The sequence below is a fragment of the Ornithorhynchus anatinus genome, chromosome 3, assembly GCF_004115215.2.
Source record: "Ornithorhynchus anatinus isolate Pmale09 chromosome 3, mOrnAna1.pri.v4, whole genome shotgun sequence".
NCBI classification, from domain to species: Eukaryota; Metazoa; Chordata; class Mammalia; order Monotremata; family Ornithorhynchidae; genus Ornithorhynchus; species Ornithorhynchus anatinus.
In genome coordinates this window covers 85,765,659-85,785,174 of record NC_041730.1, presented here as the reverse complement: position 1 = coordinate 85,785,174, position 19,516 = coordinate 85,765,659, and the positions used below count along the sequence as shown (strand labels likewise).

General features: G+C 49.9%; 1 protein-coding gene across 1 annotated transcript in view; it reads left to right on the top strand.

Moving 5' to 3' along the window:
- Positions 1 to 19,516, top strand: part of CDH23 (cadherin related 23) — a 382,425-nt gene that overhangs the window by 71,577 nt on the left and 291,332 nt on the right. The window contains exons 3-5 of the mRNA XM_039911511.1: positions 6,389 to 6,531; positions 8,939 to 8,986; positions 9,151 to 9,243. Coding sequence (XP_039767445.1) covers positions 6,389 to 6,531; positions 8,939 to 8,986; positions 9,151 to 9,243 — 284 coding nt within the window. The remainder of the gene's footprint in view (positions 1 to 6,388; positions 6,532 to 8,938; positions 8,987 to 9,150; positions 9,244 to 19,516) is intronic.

The window sequence follows — 19,516 nt, the reverse complement described above, 5'->3', positions numbered from 1 at the left end:
ATTACTACTGAAACCATTACTACCATGGCGACAACTACTATTTCTGGTTCCTTGTAAGATTAACAAATGCAATCTGGAGGGATTACTGGGGTGGATACTTTTCAGCTGCCAGCCAGGACTTATAATGTCACCAAAGATTTCCAGAGACTGCCAGAGGTCATCTAGTCCAGCCCCCGCCTCAGGGAATATGTCTCTTTATTGCTATATAATAATGTTGGTATTTGTTAAGCGCTTACTATGTGCAGAGCACTGTTCTAAGCGCTGGGGTAGATACAGGGTAATCAGGTTGTCCCACATGAGGCTCACAGTTAATCCTCATTTTCCAGATGAGGGAACTGAGGCATAGAGAAGTAAAGTGACTTGCCTACAGTCACACAGCTGACAAGTGGCAGAGGCGGAATTCGAACCCATGACCTCTGACTCCGAAGCCCAGGCTCTTTCCACTGAGCCACGCTGCTTCCCAAGCTCCCAAGCACTTACTACAGTGCTTTGCATACAGTAAGCGCACAGTAAATATGATCGAAGGAATGAGGTGAACTAGTTCAACTGGGGCAGACTGTTCTTTTCTTCAGAAATGTCTAGGATAATAATGTTGGTATTTGTTAAGCGCTTACTATGTGCCGAGCACTGTTCTAAGCACTGGAGTAGACACAGGGGAATCAGGATGTCCCACGTGAGGCTCACAGTCTTAATCCCCATTTTACAGATGAGGTAACTGAGGCCCAGAGAAGTTAAATGACTTGCCCACAATCACACAGCTGACAAGTGGCAGAGCTGGGATTCGAACTCATGACCTCTGACTCCAAAGCCCGTGCTCTTTCCACTGAGCCACGATGGAGACTGCCCACCCTCCTCTCGAAAACCCATACCGGTTTTTCTGTCACCCTATCAGGACAAGGCTTTGTGGCCTCTCTTAGTCTCTCGGGCTTTTTTGTCTGCTTTTTTCCTCTTAGGTCCTCTGGGAATCTGGAGGAAAACTGAGGATTCCTGCCATCATTTTTGTTGTGCTATTCTGAACGCTTCCCAGGTTCAACACATCCTGATTGACTGGAAATGGACCCAGTGCACTACTGGAGATCTGACCAATAAGAGCAGAGCGGAAGGATAACTTCCCTCATGTAGACAGGGCAGCATCTTGGCTGAAAGTGGACAAGAACCCTTTCACAGGGACTAGGTCAGAAGCAGTGTATATGAAATTACTCCAAAGTCAAGATGATGCGGGATTTTAGACGATCCTCTCCCTACCCTCCCTCCTCCCCCCACCACCAATTGGATATTTCAGCAAAACACCCTAGCCACTTAGTTTTCTCCACACTCCTTTTTTAATATGATATTAAGGTCTTGCTATGTACCAGGCACTATATTAAGCACTGGGGTAGATACAAAACAATCAGGTTGGACAGAGGCCATGTCCCACATGGAGCTCGCAGTTTTACTCTCCATTTTACAGATGAGGTAAATGAGGCACAGAGCAGTTAAGTGACTTTCCCTAGGTAACACAGCAGACAAGTGGGAAAGCTGGGACTAGAACCCAGGTCTTCTGACTCCCAAGACCGTGCTCTTTCCACTAGACCATGCTGCTTATTACTGGTCCCAGCTTGGTGGCAGCATGGCTCAGAGGAAAAAGCCAGGGCTTGGGAGTCAGAGGTCACGGGTTCTAATCCCGGCTATACCAATTGTCAGGTATGTGACTTTGGGCAAGTCACTTAACTGCTCTGGGCCTCAGTTACCTCATCTGTAAAATGGGGATTAAGACTGCGAGCCCCACGTGGGACAATCTGGTTACCTTGTATCCCCCCAGCGCTTAGAACAGTGCTTGGCACAAAGTAAGCGCTTAACAAATGCCATCATTATTATTATTATTATTATTACAACAGAAACCCCCTGGAAGGAGGGAGGAGCTCTACTGTGGGTTTAAATGCTGTGGTGTTACATGGGCATCTAGAGTGAGGCTATAGTCAATCAATCATATTTATTGACTGCTTACTGAGTGTAGTGCACTGTACTAAGCATTTGGGAGAGTACAATGTAACAATATAACAGAGGTGGCAGACATGTTCCCTGCCCAGAATGAGCTTACAGTCTAGAGGGGGAGACAGCTATTAATATAAATAAATAAATTACAGATACATACGTAAGTGCTGTGGGACTGAAGGAGGGGTGAATACAGGGAGAGAAGAGAAGCAGCGTGGCATAGTGGATAGAGAACAGGCCTAAGAGTAATAAGGTTTTGGGTTCTAACCCTGACTCCACCACTTGTGTGCTGTATGACCTTGGACGAGTCACTTCACATCTTTATGCCTTAGTTACCTCATCTGTAAAATGGGGATTAGGACTGTGAGCTGTATGTGGGGCAGGGTTGTACTCAACCTGATTAACTTGTATATACCCCAGTTCTTTGTACAGTGTCTGGCACATAGTAATTGCTTAACAAATATCATAAAAAGGAGCAAATCCAAATGCAAAGGTAGGCAGAAGAGAGCGGAAGAAGAAAAAATGATGACTTAGGCTGAGAAGGCTTTGGGGTGGGGGTATCTTGAGTGGGGCTCTTTGCCAAAAAGGTGCCCAGGTGAGGAATCTAGAATGAGACTCTAGTCAGGGATGGCACCAGGGTGGAGACTCTAGAGCAAGGCTCTAGTCCAAAAAGGCGCTGGGGTGGGAATGGTTTACTGGACAAAGAAGGAAGGCAGAGTCGACAGTGGCAGGGACAGATTTGTGCTGTGGGAGGGCTGGTCTCAGTGAAAACAATTTACAATGCATACTAAAATAATGATGGTATTTGTAACACACTTACTATGTGTCAAGCACTGTATTAAGCCTTGGCGTAGATAAGATTTACGACATTGCCCGTTCCACTTGGAGTTCACAATCTAAGAAGGAGGGATAATACGTATCTTATCCCCATTTTTACTGAAGAGAAAACACTGAGTGATTTGGCCAAGGTCATATAGCAGGCAAGCAACAGAGTCGGGACTAGAACGCAGGTCTTCTGACTTCCAGGCCTATTGCTTTCATGCAGACCATGCTGTTTCATGTTCATGTCACTTAAGATGACCCGCCGTTATGACAGAGGAGCCCCTACTTAGTGTCCAGACTGTATCTGATTCTGGAAGCCACCTAGCAGAAAAAAGAACGGTCTCTTTAATTGACACCCTGGGTCTCTCTGTGTCTCCGAACAGCCAGCAAGCAGGGAGGGCCGGCGTCATTAGCCCCATTTTATTATTATCAAATGCCATCGAGTCATTTCTAATTCATAGCGATATCTTCTCCAGAACGCTCTATCTTCTTCCCCAGTCCGTAACCTCACTAGCGGCTCTTCTGTTATCATTGTTATGGTTTCTATCCATCTAGCTGCTGGTCTGCCTCTTCCACCTTTTCCTTGGATGGTTTCCCATTTTGCAAAAGGGGAATTGAGGCCCTGAGAGGCTAAGCAGCTTGCCTAGGACTTGGCTGGACTCGAGTTGGGTCTATAAACCAAATATCCTATCTCCCAGCAAAGCCCAGTCCCACGGAGGCTGGGGCTGGTCCAGCCCTGAACAGCAACTGGATCTGTGGTGTGAGGTTCAGTCCTTCCACTGAACGGGACCAGGAAGTGGTCTGGCTGTGAGAGGAGGGCCAAAAGGGAAAGGCTCAGAGCACTCGAGCACCAGGATGCCGGCTTCAGTACCCAAGCACCCGCCAGGCATCTGCAGGAAGTCAAACCTTGCCCTGGGCAGGTGGGGTTGGAGCCGGCTGGCTAATTCCAGCACCTCTCCTCTTAAATCTAATGTACAAACTGCCCCTGTAATTAATGCACTTAGAAAGGTCACTAGCAATTACCAGGGAGACAAAGCGGACCTGAGTCAGGGAGCGAACCACCGTGGCCAGAAATCGGAATGGGATCATTTTGAGCTGTGGATGATGAGGTTGGGGCAAGGAGAGTGGTTGGCTGATAGTCCGGAGATTACAGGATGGGTGATGACTGGCTGCAGCCTCAAACCTACTAGGCTCACACAGGCCCGGTCCAGGATTTAGGCATGAGGGCTGAGAGAGGCTTAGTGCTACAGGGAAACACAAGATTGTCCAGGAGAGATTCTTGGCATCCTAGCACCAAGAACCCAGCAGCTCTCCGCCCCCTCCTTCAGCTCACTGGGAGACCAAGTGGGAGGTGCCAATTGGGGAGGATTCCCCTACCCTTGGGAGCAAAATTTCAGATGGTCTTTCATATGATGTCTTTCCTCAGACTGTCTCTGTGCTCAGTTTCCACTTAGTGGAAAGACCCTGGGCTTGGGAGTCAGAGGACATGGGTTCTGATCCCGGCTCCGCCACTTCTCTGCTGTGTGACCTAGGGCAAATCACTTAACTTCTCTATGTCTCAGTTACCTCATCTGCAAAATGGGGATTAGAAGTGTGAGCCCCATGTGGGACAACCTGATTACCTTGTATCTATCCCAGCTCTTAGAACAGTGCTTGGCACATAGTAAGTGCTTAACAAATACAATAATCATTATTACTATTATTATTATTATTATTATTTAATCAGATGTATGCCATCGGTGTCACGTTTCCTGGGATCTTCACTCTCCTCTCCCTATAAGGCGGCAGAAGCTTAGTGTTTGCTTCCTCACCATCAATCATTCATTCAATCATTCAATTGTATTTACTGAGTGCTTACTATGAGCAGAGCACCATACTAAGCACTTGAGAGAGAACAATGTAATAGAGTTAATAGATTTAGAGTTAATAGACACGTTCCCTGCCTGTGACAAGCTTACAGTCTATAGGGGAAGAGAGTATTGGCAATACTTGAGGAAACTTACCCAGGTCTCTCTCTGCAGTGTATTTCCTCCCTTCCCCAAGGGTGCCTGCTGCTGCCTTAAGGATAGAGAACCATGTCTCACCCTGGAACTGGTGCAAGATCTGTCACTGGGTGACCCACTAATGGTATTAAAAGCAGCTCAAATTTATACTAGTGCCAGGAACTCAACACACTGTCCCAACTATTCCAGCATCCCCTCCTTCCCCTCCCATCCCCCCAGCCCTTGGCACCTGTCTCAGAGAGGCAGAAAGGGGTAGACAGCAGTCTCCATATCCTTCATCTGGACAAAACAGAAGCCTAGAAAGGTGAAGTGGCATTCCGACAGTGACTCTTCATTGGCATGGCCACTTCTCCAAGGGATCCTCTAGGGACAGCATCTAGGATGTACATATCTATAATTAATATATTATAAATTATTTACTTACATTAATGTCTGTCTCCCCCTCTAGACTGTAAACTCACTGTGGGCAAGGAACTTGTCTACCAATTCTTGTGTAGTATATGCTTCCAAGTGCCTAGTATAGAGCTCTGTGCACAGGAAGTGCTCAGTAAATATTATTGATTATAAAGATGATGATGATAATGATGATGGTAGTTACTTATTGCACCTCTCAGAGTCTCACCTTGAGAGTTTCCAATACTCTACCAGTCTTGACTATGGAAAGGGGAATCAAGTAGAGGCAATTCCATTCCTAGCTTGGCCAGTGGCTAGCAAGTGGAAGTGGAAGGCAATCTGCTACAAATCAAAACTCACCTGTGCTGGGCAGCGGCAGCATGGGACTCGGGGGCGGAAACTAAAGTTTACTGTGTGGAAGGAGGCAATGGTAAACGACTTTCGTATTTTTACCATGACAACTCTATGAATACACTCCCAGAAGGATTGCAGATGGAGGTGGGGCGTTCTGGGAGAGATGCGCTCATGGCATTGCTATGGGTCGGACATGACTCAGCAGCATAAAATGACTATAACAAGTTACTTACTGAGGTGTTGAGAGGCATTGTAACCCAGTGGAAAGAGCCCAGGACTCAACAGTCAGGAAACCTGGATTTTATTCCCACCTCTGCCACTGGCCTGCTCTGCGACCGTGGACAAGCCACTTAACTTCTCTGGGCCACAGGTTCCTCATCTGAAAAATGGGGATAAAAAGCCTGCTCTCCCTTCCTCCCTCTCAGATTGTCAGTCCCCTGTGGGGCTGAGATTGTGTCTGATCTGATTATCTTGAATCTACTCCAAGGTTTAACACATAGTAAGTGCTTAATAAATGCTGTAATCATCAGATTAAGAAAAGACATCAAGAGGAAATTTCTGAGCATCTTTAGGGAACTCCACCCTATATGATGGTCTTGGAGGGAGTGGACCTCAAACTGTGTTTTGAAAGTGGGGAATGAGATGGCGGGGTGTGATGTGGGATGGGGGAATAGGGGTGCTGATCTGGGGCTGAGAGCAGCATGGATAAGAGGGGGACAGTTAGGAATGAACAGGAATGGCAAGGTAGAATGGGAGGCCGCTGGAGGCTTTGGCAAAGCCCTGAGTTCTATCATTTCCTCTCCCTTCACCGTCCACCCCACCCTCTTCTCTCACATCTTCAGGCTCATCCGTGACCCAGCTGCTGGCCCATGACATGGACAGTGACCCACTGGTGTTCGGCGTGTCAGGGGAGGAGGCTTCCAGGTTCTTCGCAGTGGAGAGCCAGACGGGCATCGTGTGGCTCCGCCAGCCCCTGGACCGAGAGGTAGGGGCTGCTGCCTCCCTCCAACCCCAGAGGAGCCACGTTATAGAGGAAGGAGAGGGTGGGTGGGGCAACTGTCATTCTCTGGTCCCCAGAGGAGCCACGTTATTGAGGAGGGCAAGGGAGGGTGGGGTCACTGCCTCCCTTTCACCCCCAGAGGAGCCACAGTTACAGAGGGGGGGAGGGTCAGGATGGTGGGGGAGGAGCGACCACCATGTCCCAGCCCCCAGAGGAGCCACAATACAAAGAAGGGAGAAAGTGGGAGGGGCAGCCACCTCTCCCCGACGCCCAGAAGATCCACGTTATGGCAGAAGGCAAAGATGGAAGGGTGATAGCCATCCCCTAGCCCCCAGAGGAGCTACATAATAGAGGAGGGAGAGGGTGGAGGGACAACCACCTCCCTCCGTACCCCAGAAAAGAGACACGTCATGGCGGACTGAGAGCTGGGGGCAGGGGCGGTGGCTCACCCTCCTCTGGGTTTGGTCTTTTCCCTGCTCCCTATTTGACTCTCTCTGGTGATATTCTCTGCCTCCCTCAAATCAACACCCTTGTTCCTGGGGCTCCCCAGGAGTAGCTGGACCCTGAGCCCCCAGGGAACTTGAGGGGGGCAGGGATAGCAAAAGGCCCTTCTGGCATAGTGGAGAGAGCAGAAGTCAGGAGGTCATAGGTTCTAATCCCGGCTCCATCACTCTTCTGCTGTGTAACCTGAGCAAATCACTTCACTTCCCTGTCCCTCAGTTACCTCATCTGTAAAATGGGGATTGAGACTATGAGACCCACGTGGAACAGGGGCCGTGTCCAACCTGATTTGCTGGTATTCACCCCAGCGCTTAATACAGTGCCTGGCACATAGTATGTGTTTAATACTAGAATTATTATTATTATTATAAAGGGGGCAGTATGTCTCCAGCACCGGTTCCAATCTGGTGCGAAGGGAGGTCCAGCAGAGGGGTATGGCAGGGGCCTTTCCTCTCTCCGGGCACCAGCTCGTGTCTCCTCTCCTTCTTCTTGGAGGCTGGACCAAGCAGCATCAGGGGAGAGCCATGACACCGTGGGAGTCCCCACCAGGACATGGAAGTCCCAGCTGGCTTCCCCGGCACAACTCTGCCCTCTGCCACACCCCTGCAGGGGGCTTGCCAGGCCTGCTGGAGGCCTGCCACCCTGTCCAAGCCCCAAGACACGCTGAGGTCTAGGGACAGAGCCTACCCCAAACCCGGCTCTGATCCACAGCATGGGAGCAACGGGTGGATGTGGGGCTTCCCCAACAAGTGTCCTTGGACCTCGACTTCTGAATGGGATCCAGAAGGATAGCTATTGGTCAGTGGAATCAGTTGTATTTACTGAGCACTTATTGTGTGCAGAGCACTGTACTAAGTGCTTGGGAAAGTACAATATAAAAATAACCAGACATATTCTAGAGAATCAGCGTGGCTCAGTGGAAAGAGCCCGGGCTTGGGAGTAAGAGGTCATGGGTTTGCATCCCGGCTCTGCCACTTGCAGCTGTGTGACTGTGGGCAAGTCACTTAACTTCTCTGTGCCTCAGATACCTCATCTCTAAAATGGGGATTAAGACTGTGAGCCTCACGTGGGACAACCTGATTACCCTGTATCTCCCCCAGTGCTTAGAACAGTGCTCTGCACATAGTAAGCGCTTAACAAATACCAACATTATTATATTCTCTGCCCACATCTAGCTTACAGTCTGTAGGGGGAGACAGACATTAATATAAGTAAAGAAAATTACAGATATGTATATATGTGCTGTGGGGCTGGAACGGAGGGGATGAATAAAGGGGACAAGTCAGGGTGACACAGGAGGGAGTGGGAGAAAAGGAAAGGAGGGCTCAATCAGGGAAGACCATCAGGCTCTCGGTGGGTGGATTAAAAATAATAATAGTTATGGTATTTAAGTGCTTACTATGTGCCAGGCACTGTACTAAGTGCTGGGCTGGATACAAGCAAATCAGGTTGGACACAGTCGCTGTCCCACGACAGGCTCAAAGTCTCAATCCCCATTTTACAGATGAGGCAACTGAGGCACAGAGAAGTTAAGTGACTTGGCCAAGGTCACAGACAAGACAACTGGTGGAGCCGGAATTAGAATCCATGACCCTCTGACTTCCAGGCCCATGTTCTATCCATTACATTATGCTGCTTCTCATAGCCTCAGAGGGCCCTGGGACACACCCCGGGCTAGGGCCTCCAAAAGGCAGCCCAGAGATTTTCTCTCAGCTCTGGATCGATAGCCTGCCTTCCCCTGGCAGACCCCAGTTGCCCCGAAGGAACCGTGCTAGTGTCTGGGAAGCCCCAAAGCCTGACCAAGAGTGGTCCAGCCCCGGGGCAACGAGGAGGCCCCTCTGGCCCCTCGGGCCACCTCTGACTCAACCTCTCTCTCCTCTTCCCTTCGCAGACCAAGTCAGAGTTCACCGTGGAGTTTTCCGTCAGTGACAGCCAGGGGGTGAGTGTCTTGGGGAGGTTGCAAGGGAAGGGGGGGCTGTTCAGGGGCAAGAGGGACCGGATTCGGGGGCATCGGCCGAGGCCATTGGTGCCAGGGAGGGGCTGGTTCTGCTCTCATCTTTCTCTGCCCGCTGACCCCAGGGCTCGCTGTTCTCGTGTCCCCAGGTGATCACCAGGAAGGTGAACATCCAGGTTGGAGATGTGAATGACAACGCTCCGCGCTTCCACAACCAGCCCTACAGTGTCCGCATCCCTGAGGTAGGAGCCCGGGTTGGAATGGGGTGCGGGAGGGGCTGGAACCCCGAACGACCCGGCCGGAGGCAACCTTTGCAGTGGCCAAAGCAGCAGGAAAGTTGTACCCTGGAAAGGGGGCATCGGCCGGTCTCTCCTCGTGCGCCCCTCAGGATATCCGGGTGGTGGGGAACGTGGGCATCAGGCTGGCACAGAGACAGGGGCTGCCTAGTGAGAAGCCTAGGATCTCAGTTTCTTGGCCTCTACCCTTTGGGGGGATCAGCTCCATCCCACCAGCCACAGCAGGCCTCTCCAGGCCTGACGCGACTGTCCCACACGTGCGCCCGGGCCCAGGGTGTGTGCCTGTGCGTGTCTGCCTGTGTGTGCGCTGGCCTGAGCACAAGGGTGTGAAATCAAGCCGACTCTGGTAATTGAGAAGTACAAATTATTACATTACAAATGGCTTGTTAATAAGCTGCCTGCCGGCTCCCAACGGTGGCGGGGCTTTGATCTCGCTCAGTCCCTCTCCCAGGTGGCCTGAGACGCTGGAGCCTGCAGCGACAGCGGAACGAACCGAAGGAAATTCCAGTCACAGCCCCGGCCTTCCCCATTCCGCACCCCCACACGGACCCGCTTTCCCTCTGTTTTCTCATCATGAGATTTCAAAGCTGCCGACGAGCAGAGAAAGCCCTGCCACTCTTAGGGTAGGCGACTGGCCAAGTTTTGGGATCCCATCACCCACCTGTCTCCTTACCCCATGATGTCCCCTCAGGGCCACTGTTTTGGGGGCCAAGGAAGACCATAGCTGGTTTGTAGGATGGCAGGACTACCTTTCTTCCCAAGAATGGGCAGGTCCATGGCTCAGCCTTGCCAGGACCCTATGGAGCCCACTCGTTGCAGGGACCCTGTGAAGTGGAGCAGTAAGATAAAGTGAAAATGGCCTTGCTGACAGGTAACTGGGCCAAGATTGTCTCTTGCTTCTGGTGGAGTCTCCCAAAGGCTTAGGGCAGAGTTTGGGACACAGTGGGCACCCAATAAATACTAATGATTGATTGATTGACTGTAGAAAGCAATTCCCCACTGACTCGGTCCCTTGAGGTGTTTGTGACCCTTTTTCCAGGGCCAATGGGCTTCAGCCAATTTCTTGACCATGGATCACTGGTTTCAGTTTTCCTGCCAGCTTCCTCTCTCCTATCCATCCATTTTCTTCTCACATCATATCGCAGCCCACACTCTGCTCTTCCTAAAATAATCTCCTAAGGGCACTTCCTTCAGCCTTTGCCCATTTCTAATGCATTGCATGGGGGCTTTCTTTTTTTAATGAAGCTCCCTCCCAGTGCGTTCTGACAAACCAGCTCCCTCCCCTCCTTGGAAGTCATCACTTCCAGGAAAAATTCCCTGATTGATCTCTTCAGTTTCCTTGCCACATCTTCCCAACAACCACCATATCACATGTGCATTTATCAGTATGCTTATTTACTATTTAAATGCCCGGGATGATTTTACTGGCTCCATGTGTCCTCCCAGAGTATCTTGGACCTACTCCAGTGCTTGGCAAATAGTAAGGACTTAGCAAATACTATTACTATTATTATGATAATTACTATTATCTATGCTCTTACTCTGTCACTTAGTGGATACTGGGTAGCTTTTTTTTTGTCTCCACAATTAGATTATAAGCTGCTTGAGGGGCAGTGTCTTTCAACTCTTTTGTGTCTTAGATTGTGCATCTCACGTAGGAAAGGGACTATGTCCAACCTGATTAACTTGTATCTACCCCAGTATTCAGTACAGGACTTGGCATACAGTAAGCATTCAACAAATATGACCATTATCATTATTTTATGATTCAACACAGGCATCTACTTCAGCACCCTGCACCAAGTAGGTGTCCAGTACAGTTCTGTGGGTAACGAGAATGGTCTCCCAGCAACTTTCAACTGGAAAGACCCAGTTGTCTCTCTCTGCCCCACATCATTTGCTTGTCCTTGTCTTGTGTCTATGCTCTGTTCTGTCAGCTCCTCTCTGACCTGCTCAAACTGAGAGGAGGCAGCGGGATGGTGTGCAGACTGACTGGAAGAGCTCTGTGAAAAAGGGCCAGAAATGTGTCTACCAACTCTGTTATACTATACTCTCCCAAACACATAGTACAGTACTCTGCTCCCATTAAGGGCTCAATAAATACCACTGATCGAGAGGGCACGGCCAATTTTGCCTCATTCCCCACAAAGCCGTAGGTGTCCAGCTTTGCCACCGGACCTGTGTTTACATCCTACTTCCGTACCCCCTCCAGCCTCCCAACATGCCCTGAGACTGCGGCTTGGCGCTCGCAACCCTCGTCTGTTGTTTTGAAGTCACCCTAATTTAATTAAGGGGCTCTGCGCACCAGCCTGCAGGCCCCACCCCAGGGTCTTTAACCAAGGGCACCGATTGGAGTTAATGAGCCACAAACCCATTGTTTAGCTGGCATCCTGGCAGCATGGCTGTCCCTGGGCCCGGCGGGGGCCCTTTCTGTGGATGTCGTGCCGGAGGGCGGGCTGCAAGGGTTGGGGGCAGAGGAGAGTGGGTTGGGGATGTGACAGGGTCTGCTCTCTCCTCCCCAAGATCCTGAGCCCAGAAGGATAGTGCTCTGTCATCGGTTACTCTGTCTCCCGAACCCTCGTATCAGGGAACAGCAGGAACTGCTGATGTGTGTGACTCAGTCCCTGCCCAGCTGCTGGGGCCCAGACATGGCCCACAGGAGAGCTGATTCCAAGAACTGGCCCTTTCCCTACTGTGTTGGGCTGCCTTGGGCCAGATACTTGAGCTCTCTGGACCTTTGTTGGACCATTTGTCGTGCTGCCTTCTGCCCTCCCCCTCCATTGTTGAAGAGGCCGTTTGGAAGAAAGGTTAGAAAAGGCCCGGGAGTGGGAATCAGTGGGGCTCTAGGTTCTCTGCCTGGTTATCACTCTTCACCCTGCTTGGTCCTGGTAAAGGGGTGAGCATTGGGCTGGGATGATTGATAATCTAGGGGAGGTCAGGACTGAGGTAGGGTTCAAGATGGTCTTCAGAGGAATTGTCCTCTTGGCCTGAATAGTGGCTAACTGGGGCCAGGCCTCCTCCCAGCATACTGCATAGCTGAGCTCTGGATTTGAGCCCTAGAGCCAAGAGGCTTCTCTCTGGAAGAGCAGGCTAAGATAAATTAAGTTAGGGGGTCACTTCCTCTATGACCTTTCTTCCTCCAACAGCTCAGGTTTTGGGAGATCCCTTTCTGATCTCTTGTAAATTTCTTTTCTTGACCTTTCCACTGCACTCATCCCACAGAGAAGCGGAGGTCCCAGGTTTGGGGGTCGGGAGGGATAGGCTCCGCGTGTCCTGGCCCTGGGACACCCAGCACATCTATCACATAGCTGGCCTTTGAACCTGCAACCCATAAATTTTCAATCCTTCAAGGCTCAGGTAAACAAGGCTGCTCCCTATCCAGGCAGGGTCTCCAATGGCTAAACTGGTCATCATCCTCTCTTCAGTTCCTTTCAGCTCTGCTCGGGATGGTCCCCCCTACTACCCCCCAGCCTCATGAAAAGATTCTCACAGAATCCGATGCAGAGGAGGAGATGCCCCAGACCAGGGCCTTGATCAAGCAGGCTGGCCTAGACAGAGGCCAAGACAGAGGCCAGCTTCTGCTGCAGCTCAGCCCAGTAGCCAGATTTCTGGGTCACTGGCTGCTAGGAGTCACGTAGGTGTGGGTTATGGCATCACGCCACTGGTCTGCTTTCTAGGTCACTGGTTGCTTGAAGCCATGCAAGTGAGGGTTAATAATAATGTTGGTATTTGTTAAGCGCTTACTATGTGCAGAGCACTGTTCTAAGCACTGGGGTAGATACAGGGTAATCAGGTTGTCCCTCATGAGGCTCACAGTCTTCATCCCCATTTTACAGATGAGGGAACTGAGGCACAGAGAAGTGAAGTGACTTGCCCACAGTCACACAGCCGGTAAGTGGCAGAGCTGGGAGTCGAACCCATGACCTCTGACTCCGAAGCCCACGTTCTTTCCACTGAGCCACGCTGCTTCTGCTTCACAGCTTCAGCCCAAGGGCCTGATCTCTGTGTTCCTGGCTGCTTGGAGGCACAATGATGTGAGTTACAGCCTCGTCTCAGTGGCCTGATCTCTGGAAGCCACATTGGTGAGGGAAGCAGCATAGCATAGTGGGAAGCAACATAGCTTGGTGAATAGAGCACGGGACTGGGAATCAAAAGCTCAGGGGTTCTAATCCCAGCTCCACCACTTTTCTGCTGTGTGACCTTGGGCAAGTCACTTCACTTCTCTGTGCTTCAGTTACCTTATCTGTAAAATGGGAATCGAGACTGTGAGCACCACATGGGATAGCGACTGTGTCCAACCTGATTTGCTTGTATTCAACCACAGAGCTTAGTACAGTGCCTGGCTCATAGTAAGTGCTTAACAAATACCACTATTATTATTATTATAAGTGTGTGGGCTGCTTGGAGATGCACAGCTATGGTTTATGTCCTCAGCCCAGCAGCCTGATCTTTGGGTCACTGGCTGCTGGTAGCCACGCAGGTGTGGGTTATGGCCTCAGCCCAGCTGCCAGGTCACCTGAACACTGGCTACTGGTAACCGTGTAAGTGTGGGTTATGGCCCGGTTACAGCCTCAGCCCAGGGGCCTGATCTCCAGGTGACTGGCTGCTGGGAGCCATGCAGGGTATGGGTGAGTTCTCTTCCTAACACTCTCCCCCATGAACCAACGCTCATCTCGCTAAGATGTTCTACATGTAATTATCCATTTTATCAGGGCAAAAGGCCCTGCAATTCACTTGTCGAACTCCTAACGAGGCAGCATGGATTCTTTCAAGTCCGTAAAGAAAGGGGAAATCCTACTAGAATTGGCAACTTAATTCACCAAGCCAGCCTCGACAGACCTCATTAAGTTCCCGTGTATTCATTTCAGGCTAATGGCTGTCATGCTGACTGCTGTTTGATTTGCTGTAATAGACTTTTATGGCTTTCCAATTTGCTAAAACGTGTTTGCCTGTGTCTGGACCCAGCAGTACTGCTGTAGTCCATTAGTTAGGTGCTGGTGAGCCTGCCATACTGACCTTCAAGGAACTCACCTCTCCACCGCACTCTCCCTACTCCCGTGCTTCTCCGTGGCCCTTCCCAACCCACTGGACGCCCGCCCCTGCCCCTCCTTAAGCTCAGCAACATTGAGCAGTCATCAGCATTGAGAAAGGGCCGAGCTAGGCAGGAGTTGGGTGGGGCTCAGGTCCAATTGCTGGTGGGCAATTTCTGTTGGGAGGAAGATTGTCCAGCTGATTCATTTATTCATTCAATCATATTTATTGAGCATTTACTTTGTGCAGTACACTGTACTAAGTGCTTGGAAGAAGTGGGGGCTCCCCTTTGTAGTATTTCTGGACAATAAGACCAGAATGCAGTGAGCCTGGTAATGACATGGGCATACTGTTTTGAAGCATAAGACATCTCCTTGGATGTTAGGCAGAGAAGCCAGCTCTTTGGAAGTCAGTCAGTCAATCATATTTATTGAACAATAATAATTGTGGTATTTGCTAAGCGCTTACTCTGTACCAGGCACTGCGCTAATCGCTGGGGTGAATAGAAGCAAATCAGGCTGGACACATTCCCTGTTCCACAGTCTCACTGTGGGCTTACTGTCTGCAGAGCACTGTACTAAGTACTTAGGAGAGTACAATACAACAATAAACAGATATATTCCCTTCCCACAAAGAGCTTACCGTCTAAAGGGAGAGGCAAACGTTAATATAAATATATTTCAGATATGTACATAAGTGGTGTTGGGCTGGGTTGGGAGGAATGAATAAAGGGAGCAAGTCAGGGCAACACGGAAGGATGTGGGAAAAGAGGAAAAGAGGCCTTAGTCAGGGAAGGCCTCTTGGAGGAGATGTGCCTTCAGTGAGACTTTGAAGCGGCCGGGGAGTAAATGTCTGTTGGATATGAGGAGGGAGGGCATCCCACGAGAGAGGCAGGATATGAATGAGAGATCAGCAGCAGGATTGACGAGTTCGAGGAACAGTGACGAGGTTGGCATTAGAGGAGTGAAATGTGTGGGCTGAGTTGTAGTCCCCCTCACCAATAACTTTCCAGCTGTGGGCAAAGTCCTTGTGCCCCTCCTAAAACTATTTCGGCAGGACTCCCAGCCCTATTTGCTCCCAATCTCTAATGACGCTTTAGAAAAGATCCCCTAATCTGGTCTTTAAAACCCACTGAGTCGTCATCAAAGTCTGCTCACCTTTCTCTAGCCTCCCTAAAGTCCCTGCCCCCTTTTTGCCCCGCCCTCACAATGAGCATTTTGCAACTCTGGCTCTGGATCTCTGGTCAGGAAGAAGCGGCACAGACTAATGGAGAGAGGCCCGCTGGTGTAGGAGGATGGAGTCCCGTTGTCTTGCCTGCCTGAGCCTTAAATGAGGAAAGGACTTGGAGAAGGGCCCGGAAACATGTGGTCTCCATTGAGGGGAGTATTACCATGCCCTTGCAGGTATGTTCCAAACACCTAGCACCTTTACCAGCCAACAAAATGCCTTTCAGCCCCCACTACAGGGAACAGTGTGTCTGCTGGCAGGGAAGATTGGGAGCTTACCTAGGCAGGGAAGGAAGGGAAGGGCAAAGGAAAACTTTCCATATCTGGTCAGTCTGTTGGTGAGTCCTTCCCACAGAGACCCTCTCTCAGATAATGAGTAAAACCAAAGATTAAGGGGAGTCCCCTGCCCCTTCTCTTTCCTGACTGTGGAAGCAGCATGGCTTAGTGAGTAGAGTATGGGCCTGGGGGTCCATAGGACCTGAGTTCTAATCCCAGCTCTGCTACTTGTCTGCTGTGTGACCTTAGGCAAGTCACTTCACTTCTCTGTGCCTCAGTTACCTCATCTGTAAAATGGAGATTAAGACTGTGAACCCCAAGTGGGACAGGGATTGTGTCTAACCTGATTAACCTGTATCCATCCCAGAGCCTAGAGCAGTGCTTGGCACATAGTAAGTGCTTAATGAGTATCATAGTTATTATTATCATATTACTACTCCGCTTCTTTCCCTTCCTTGCCCCTCCCCCTTCTCTACCACTCCCTTCCCCACCCCAGCTCCTGCTGGAACAGTGACATACTGAATGATTCATAAACTGGGTTGTGGGATTGCAGCATGGAGGCCGGGGGCTACCAGCTGGTACATGAGACTCCAGGATGTTAGCTCCGCTCACGTGCCAGGAGAAGAAACTGTTTGACAGCCACATTGATTTACAGCGCAGAACCACGGGGATGACCAGAAGTCTCTGCCACATCTAACAATTAATAATAATCAATAATTATGGTGTTTGTTAATTGCTTTACTATGTGTCAAGCACTGTTCTAAGCGCTGGGGTAAATACAAGGTAATCAGGTTGTCCCACATGGGGCTCACAGACTTCATCCCCATTTTACAAATGGGGTCACTGAGGCCCAGAGAAGTGAAGTGACTTGCCCAAGGTCACACAGCAGACAAGTGGCAGAGCCAAGATCAGAAGCCATGTCCTCTGACTCCCAAGCCTGTGCCCTTTCCACTAAGCCATGCTGCATCTCTATCTGCCTATTGATCTGGGGAGAGAGAGATGGATAAATCACTCTGGGGCCCTCTGCTCCAGTCAGAGAAGGTCCAGGACTCTGCCCCGGAGAACTCCCTTTTTCCCTCTCCCCGCCTCAGCCCCCAGGAAGGGAGATGTGGGCTTAAAGTTTTCCTTGACTCCTTTCTCCCTCCCTCAATCCAGAACAGTGACTGATCACCTGGGGAAGTTGCTCTTTTATCACTAGACCCTGGTCCCGATCTCCAGCTGGGGCAGGAAAAAGAACGAGTTGATTGGACAGAAGGAAAAATGTCTTGACTTTGTCAGGTTGGAGGGGAGTTAGTGGGGTGGGCTACCCGAGTAGGTTGTAGAGTCTCTATTCCAGGGGACTGTCATGAAGAGAATGAATTGCCATCTGATTGGGTTGATTTTTTTTAAATTGTATTTGTTAAAACACTTACTGTGCATCACAGGGGTTGTTACGAGTTAATCGATTTGGACACAGTCCTTGTCCCACAAGGAGCTCACAGTCTAAGTATGAGGGAGAATTGGGAATGATAATAATAATAATGGTATTTAAGCGCTTACCATGTGCCAAGCACTGTTCTAAGCACTGGGGTAGATACAAAGTAATCAGGCTGCCCCATGTAGGGCTCGTAGTCTTTATCCCCATTTTACAGATGAGCTGAGGATCAGAGAAGTTAAGTGGTTTGCCCAAGGTCACACAGCGGACAAGTGGCAGTTAATCCCCATTTTACAGTTGAGGAAACTGAAGCACGGAGTGACTAAATAAATCGCCCAAGTTCACACAGCCAACAAGTGGCAGAGCCGGGATTAGAACCCAGGTCCTCTTTCACCCAGACCTACGCTGTATCCACTAGACCACACTGTTTCCCATTTAATTTAATCATGCACATCCAGAGGTTGGAGATTGGACTGAATGACCTCTTCAGAGGTTTCTTCTAGTTGAGGCAGCTGAGGCGCTAGAGGAGGAAGGTGATATCCCAGCGTCCCCGGCCTTAATGTCAAAAGCATTTAGTCCCTGAAAAAGTCAGGACGCACTCGTTTCCAACTCCCGGGTCTCCAGCCCATCACACCTACACACACGTAACAGGATCTACTTATGTATACAGTCAGGTTTGTGGATTCAACAAGGAATCTAGAAATTGGTGTTAATAATGATGGTGGTATTTGTTACGTGCTTATTGTGTGTCAAGCACTTTATTAAGCTCTGCGTTAGATAATCACTTTGCTCATAATCCTTATCCACAGTCTAAATAGGAGGGAGTATGATTTAATTCCCATTTTACACTTGAAGAAACTGAGGCACAGCAAAGGTAAGTGACTTGCCCAAAGTCATACAGCAGACAAGTGGTGGATTCAGGATTAGAACCCAGGTCCTCTGATGGGTGTGGCTTAGTGGAAAGGGCCTGGGCTTGGAAGTCGGAGCTCGTGAGTTCTAATCCCGGCTTCGCCACTTATCAGCTGTGTGACTTTGGACAAGTCACTTAACTTCTCTCTGCCTCAGTGACCTCATCTTTAAAATGGGGATTATGACTGTGAGCCCCACGTGGGACACCCTGATTACCTTGTATCTACCCCAGAGCTTAGAACACTGCTTGGCACATAGTAAGCCCTTATCAAATAATACTATTATCATCATTATTATTATTATTAGGTCATGCTGCTTCTTTACCCCATCAATCACTGACATTTATTGAGCATTTTCAGTATAATAATAATAATAATAGTAATGTTGGTATTTGTTAAGTGCTTACTATGTGCCAAGCACTGTACTAAGCGCTGGGATAGATGGTCATCCCATGTAAGGCTGACAGTCTTCATCCCCATTTTACAGATGAGGTGAGTATATAGAGCACTATACTAAGTACTTGGGAGAGTTGGTAGACTTGATCCCTCAAGGAGTTTCCGGACCTTTAACTCTCTCCTTAGGCCCCCTGTTCCTCCCCCTCCCCCATCTCTCACCCCTAATGATCTGGCCACCTATTTCCTCACGAAAATCAACACGATCAGGTCTGAGCTCCCCAAAGTCACCCCTCCGCCTCTCCCCTCCTCCCCAACAACCCCCTCCCCTACTTTCCCATCCTTCCCTGCAGTATCCTCAGAGGAGATCTCCTCCCTCCTCGCAAGTGCCACCCCCTCCACCTGCGCCTCGGACCCCATTCCCTCTCACCTTCTTAAAACCATCGCCCCTGCCCTCCTCCCTTCCTTAACTTCTATTTTTAACCACTCAATCTCCAAGGGCTCCTTCCCCTCTGCCTTCAAACATGCCCACGTCTCCCCCATCCTAAAAAAACCCGCTCTTGACCCCACTTCCCCCTCCAGTTATCGTCCTATCTCCCTACTACCCTTCCTTTCCAAAATCCTAGAACGAGTCGTCTACAATCGATGCCTAGAATTCCTTAACTCCCATTCTCTCCTAGACCCCCTCCAATCTGGCTTCCGTCCCCTCCACTCTACCGAGACTGCTCTCTCTAAGGTCACCCGTGACCTCCTTCTTGCCAAATCCAATGGCTCCTACTCCATTCTGATCCTCCTTGACCTCTCTGCTGCCTTTGACACTGTCGACCATCCCCTCCTCCTCCGTACCTTATCTCACCTTGGCTTTACGGACTCTGTCCTCTCCTGGTTCTCCTCTTACCTCTCTGGCCGATCATTCTCGGTCTCCTACGCTGGAGCCTCCTCCCCCTCCCATCCTTTGCGGTCCTGGAACG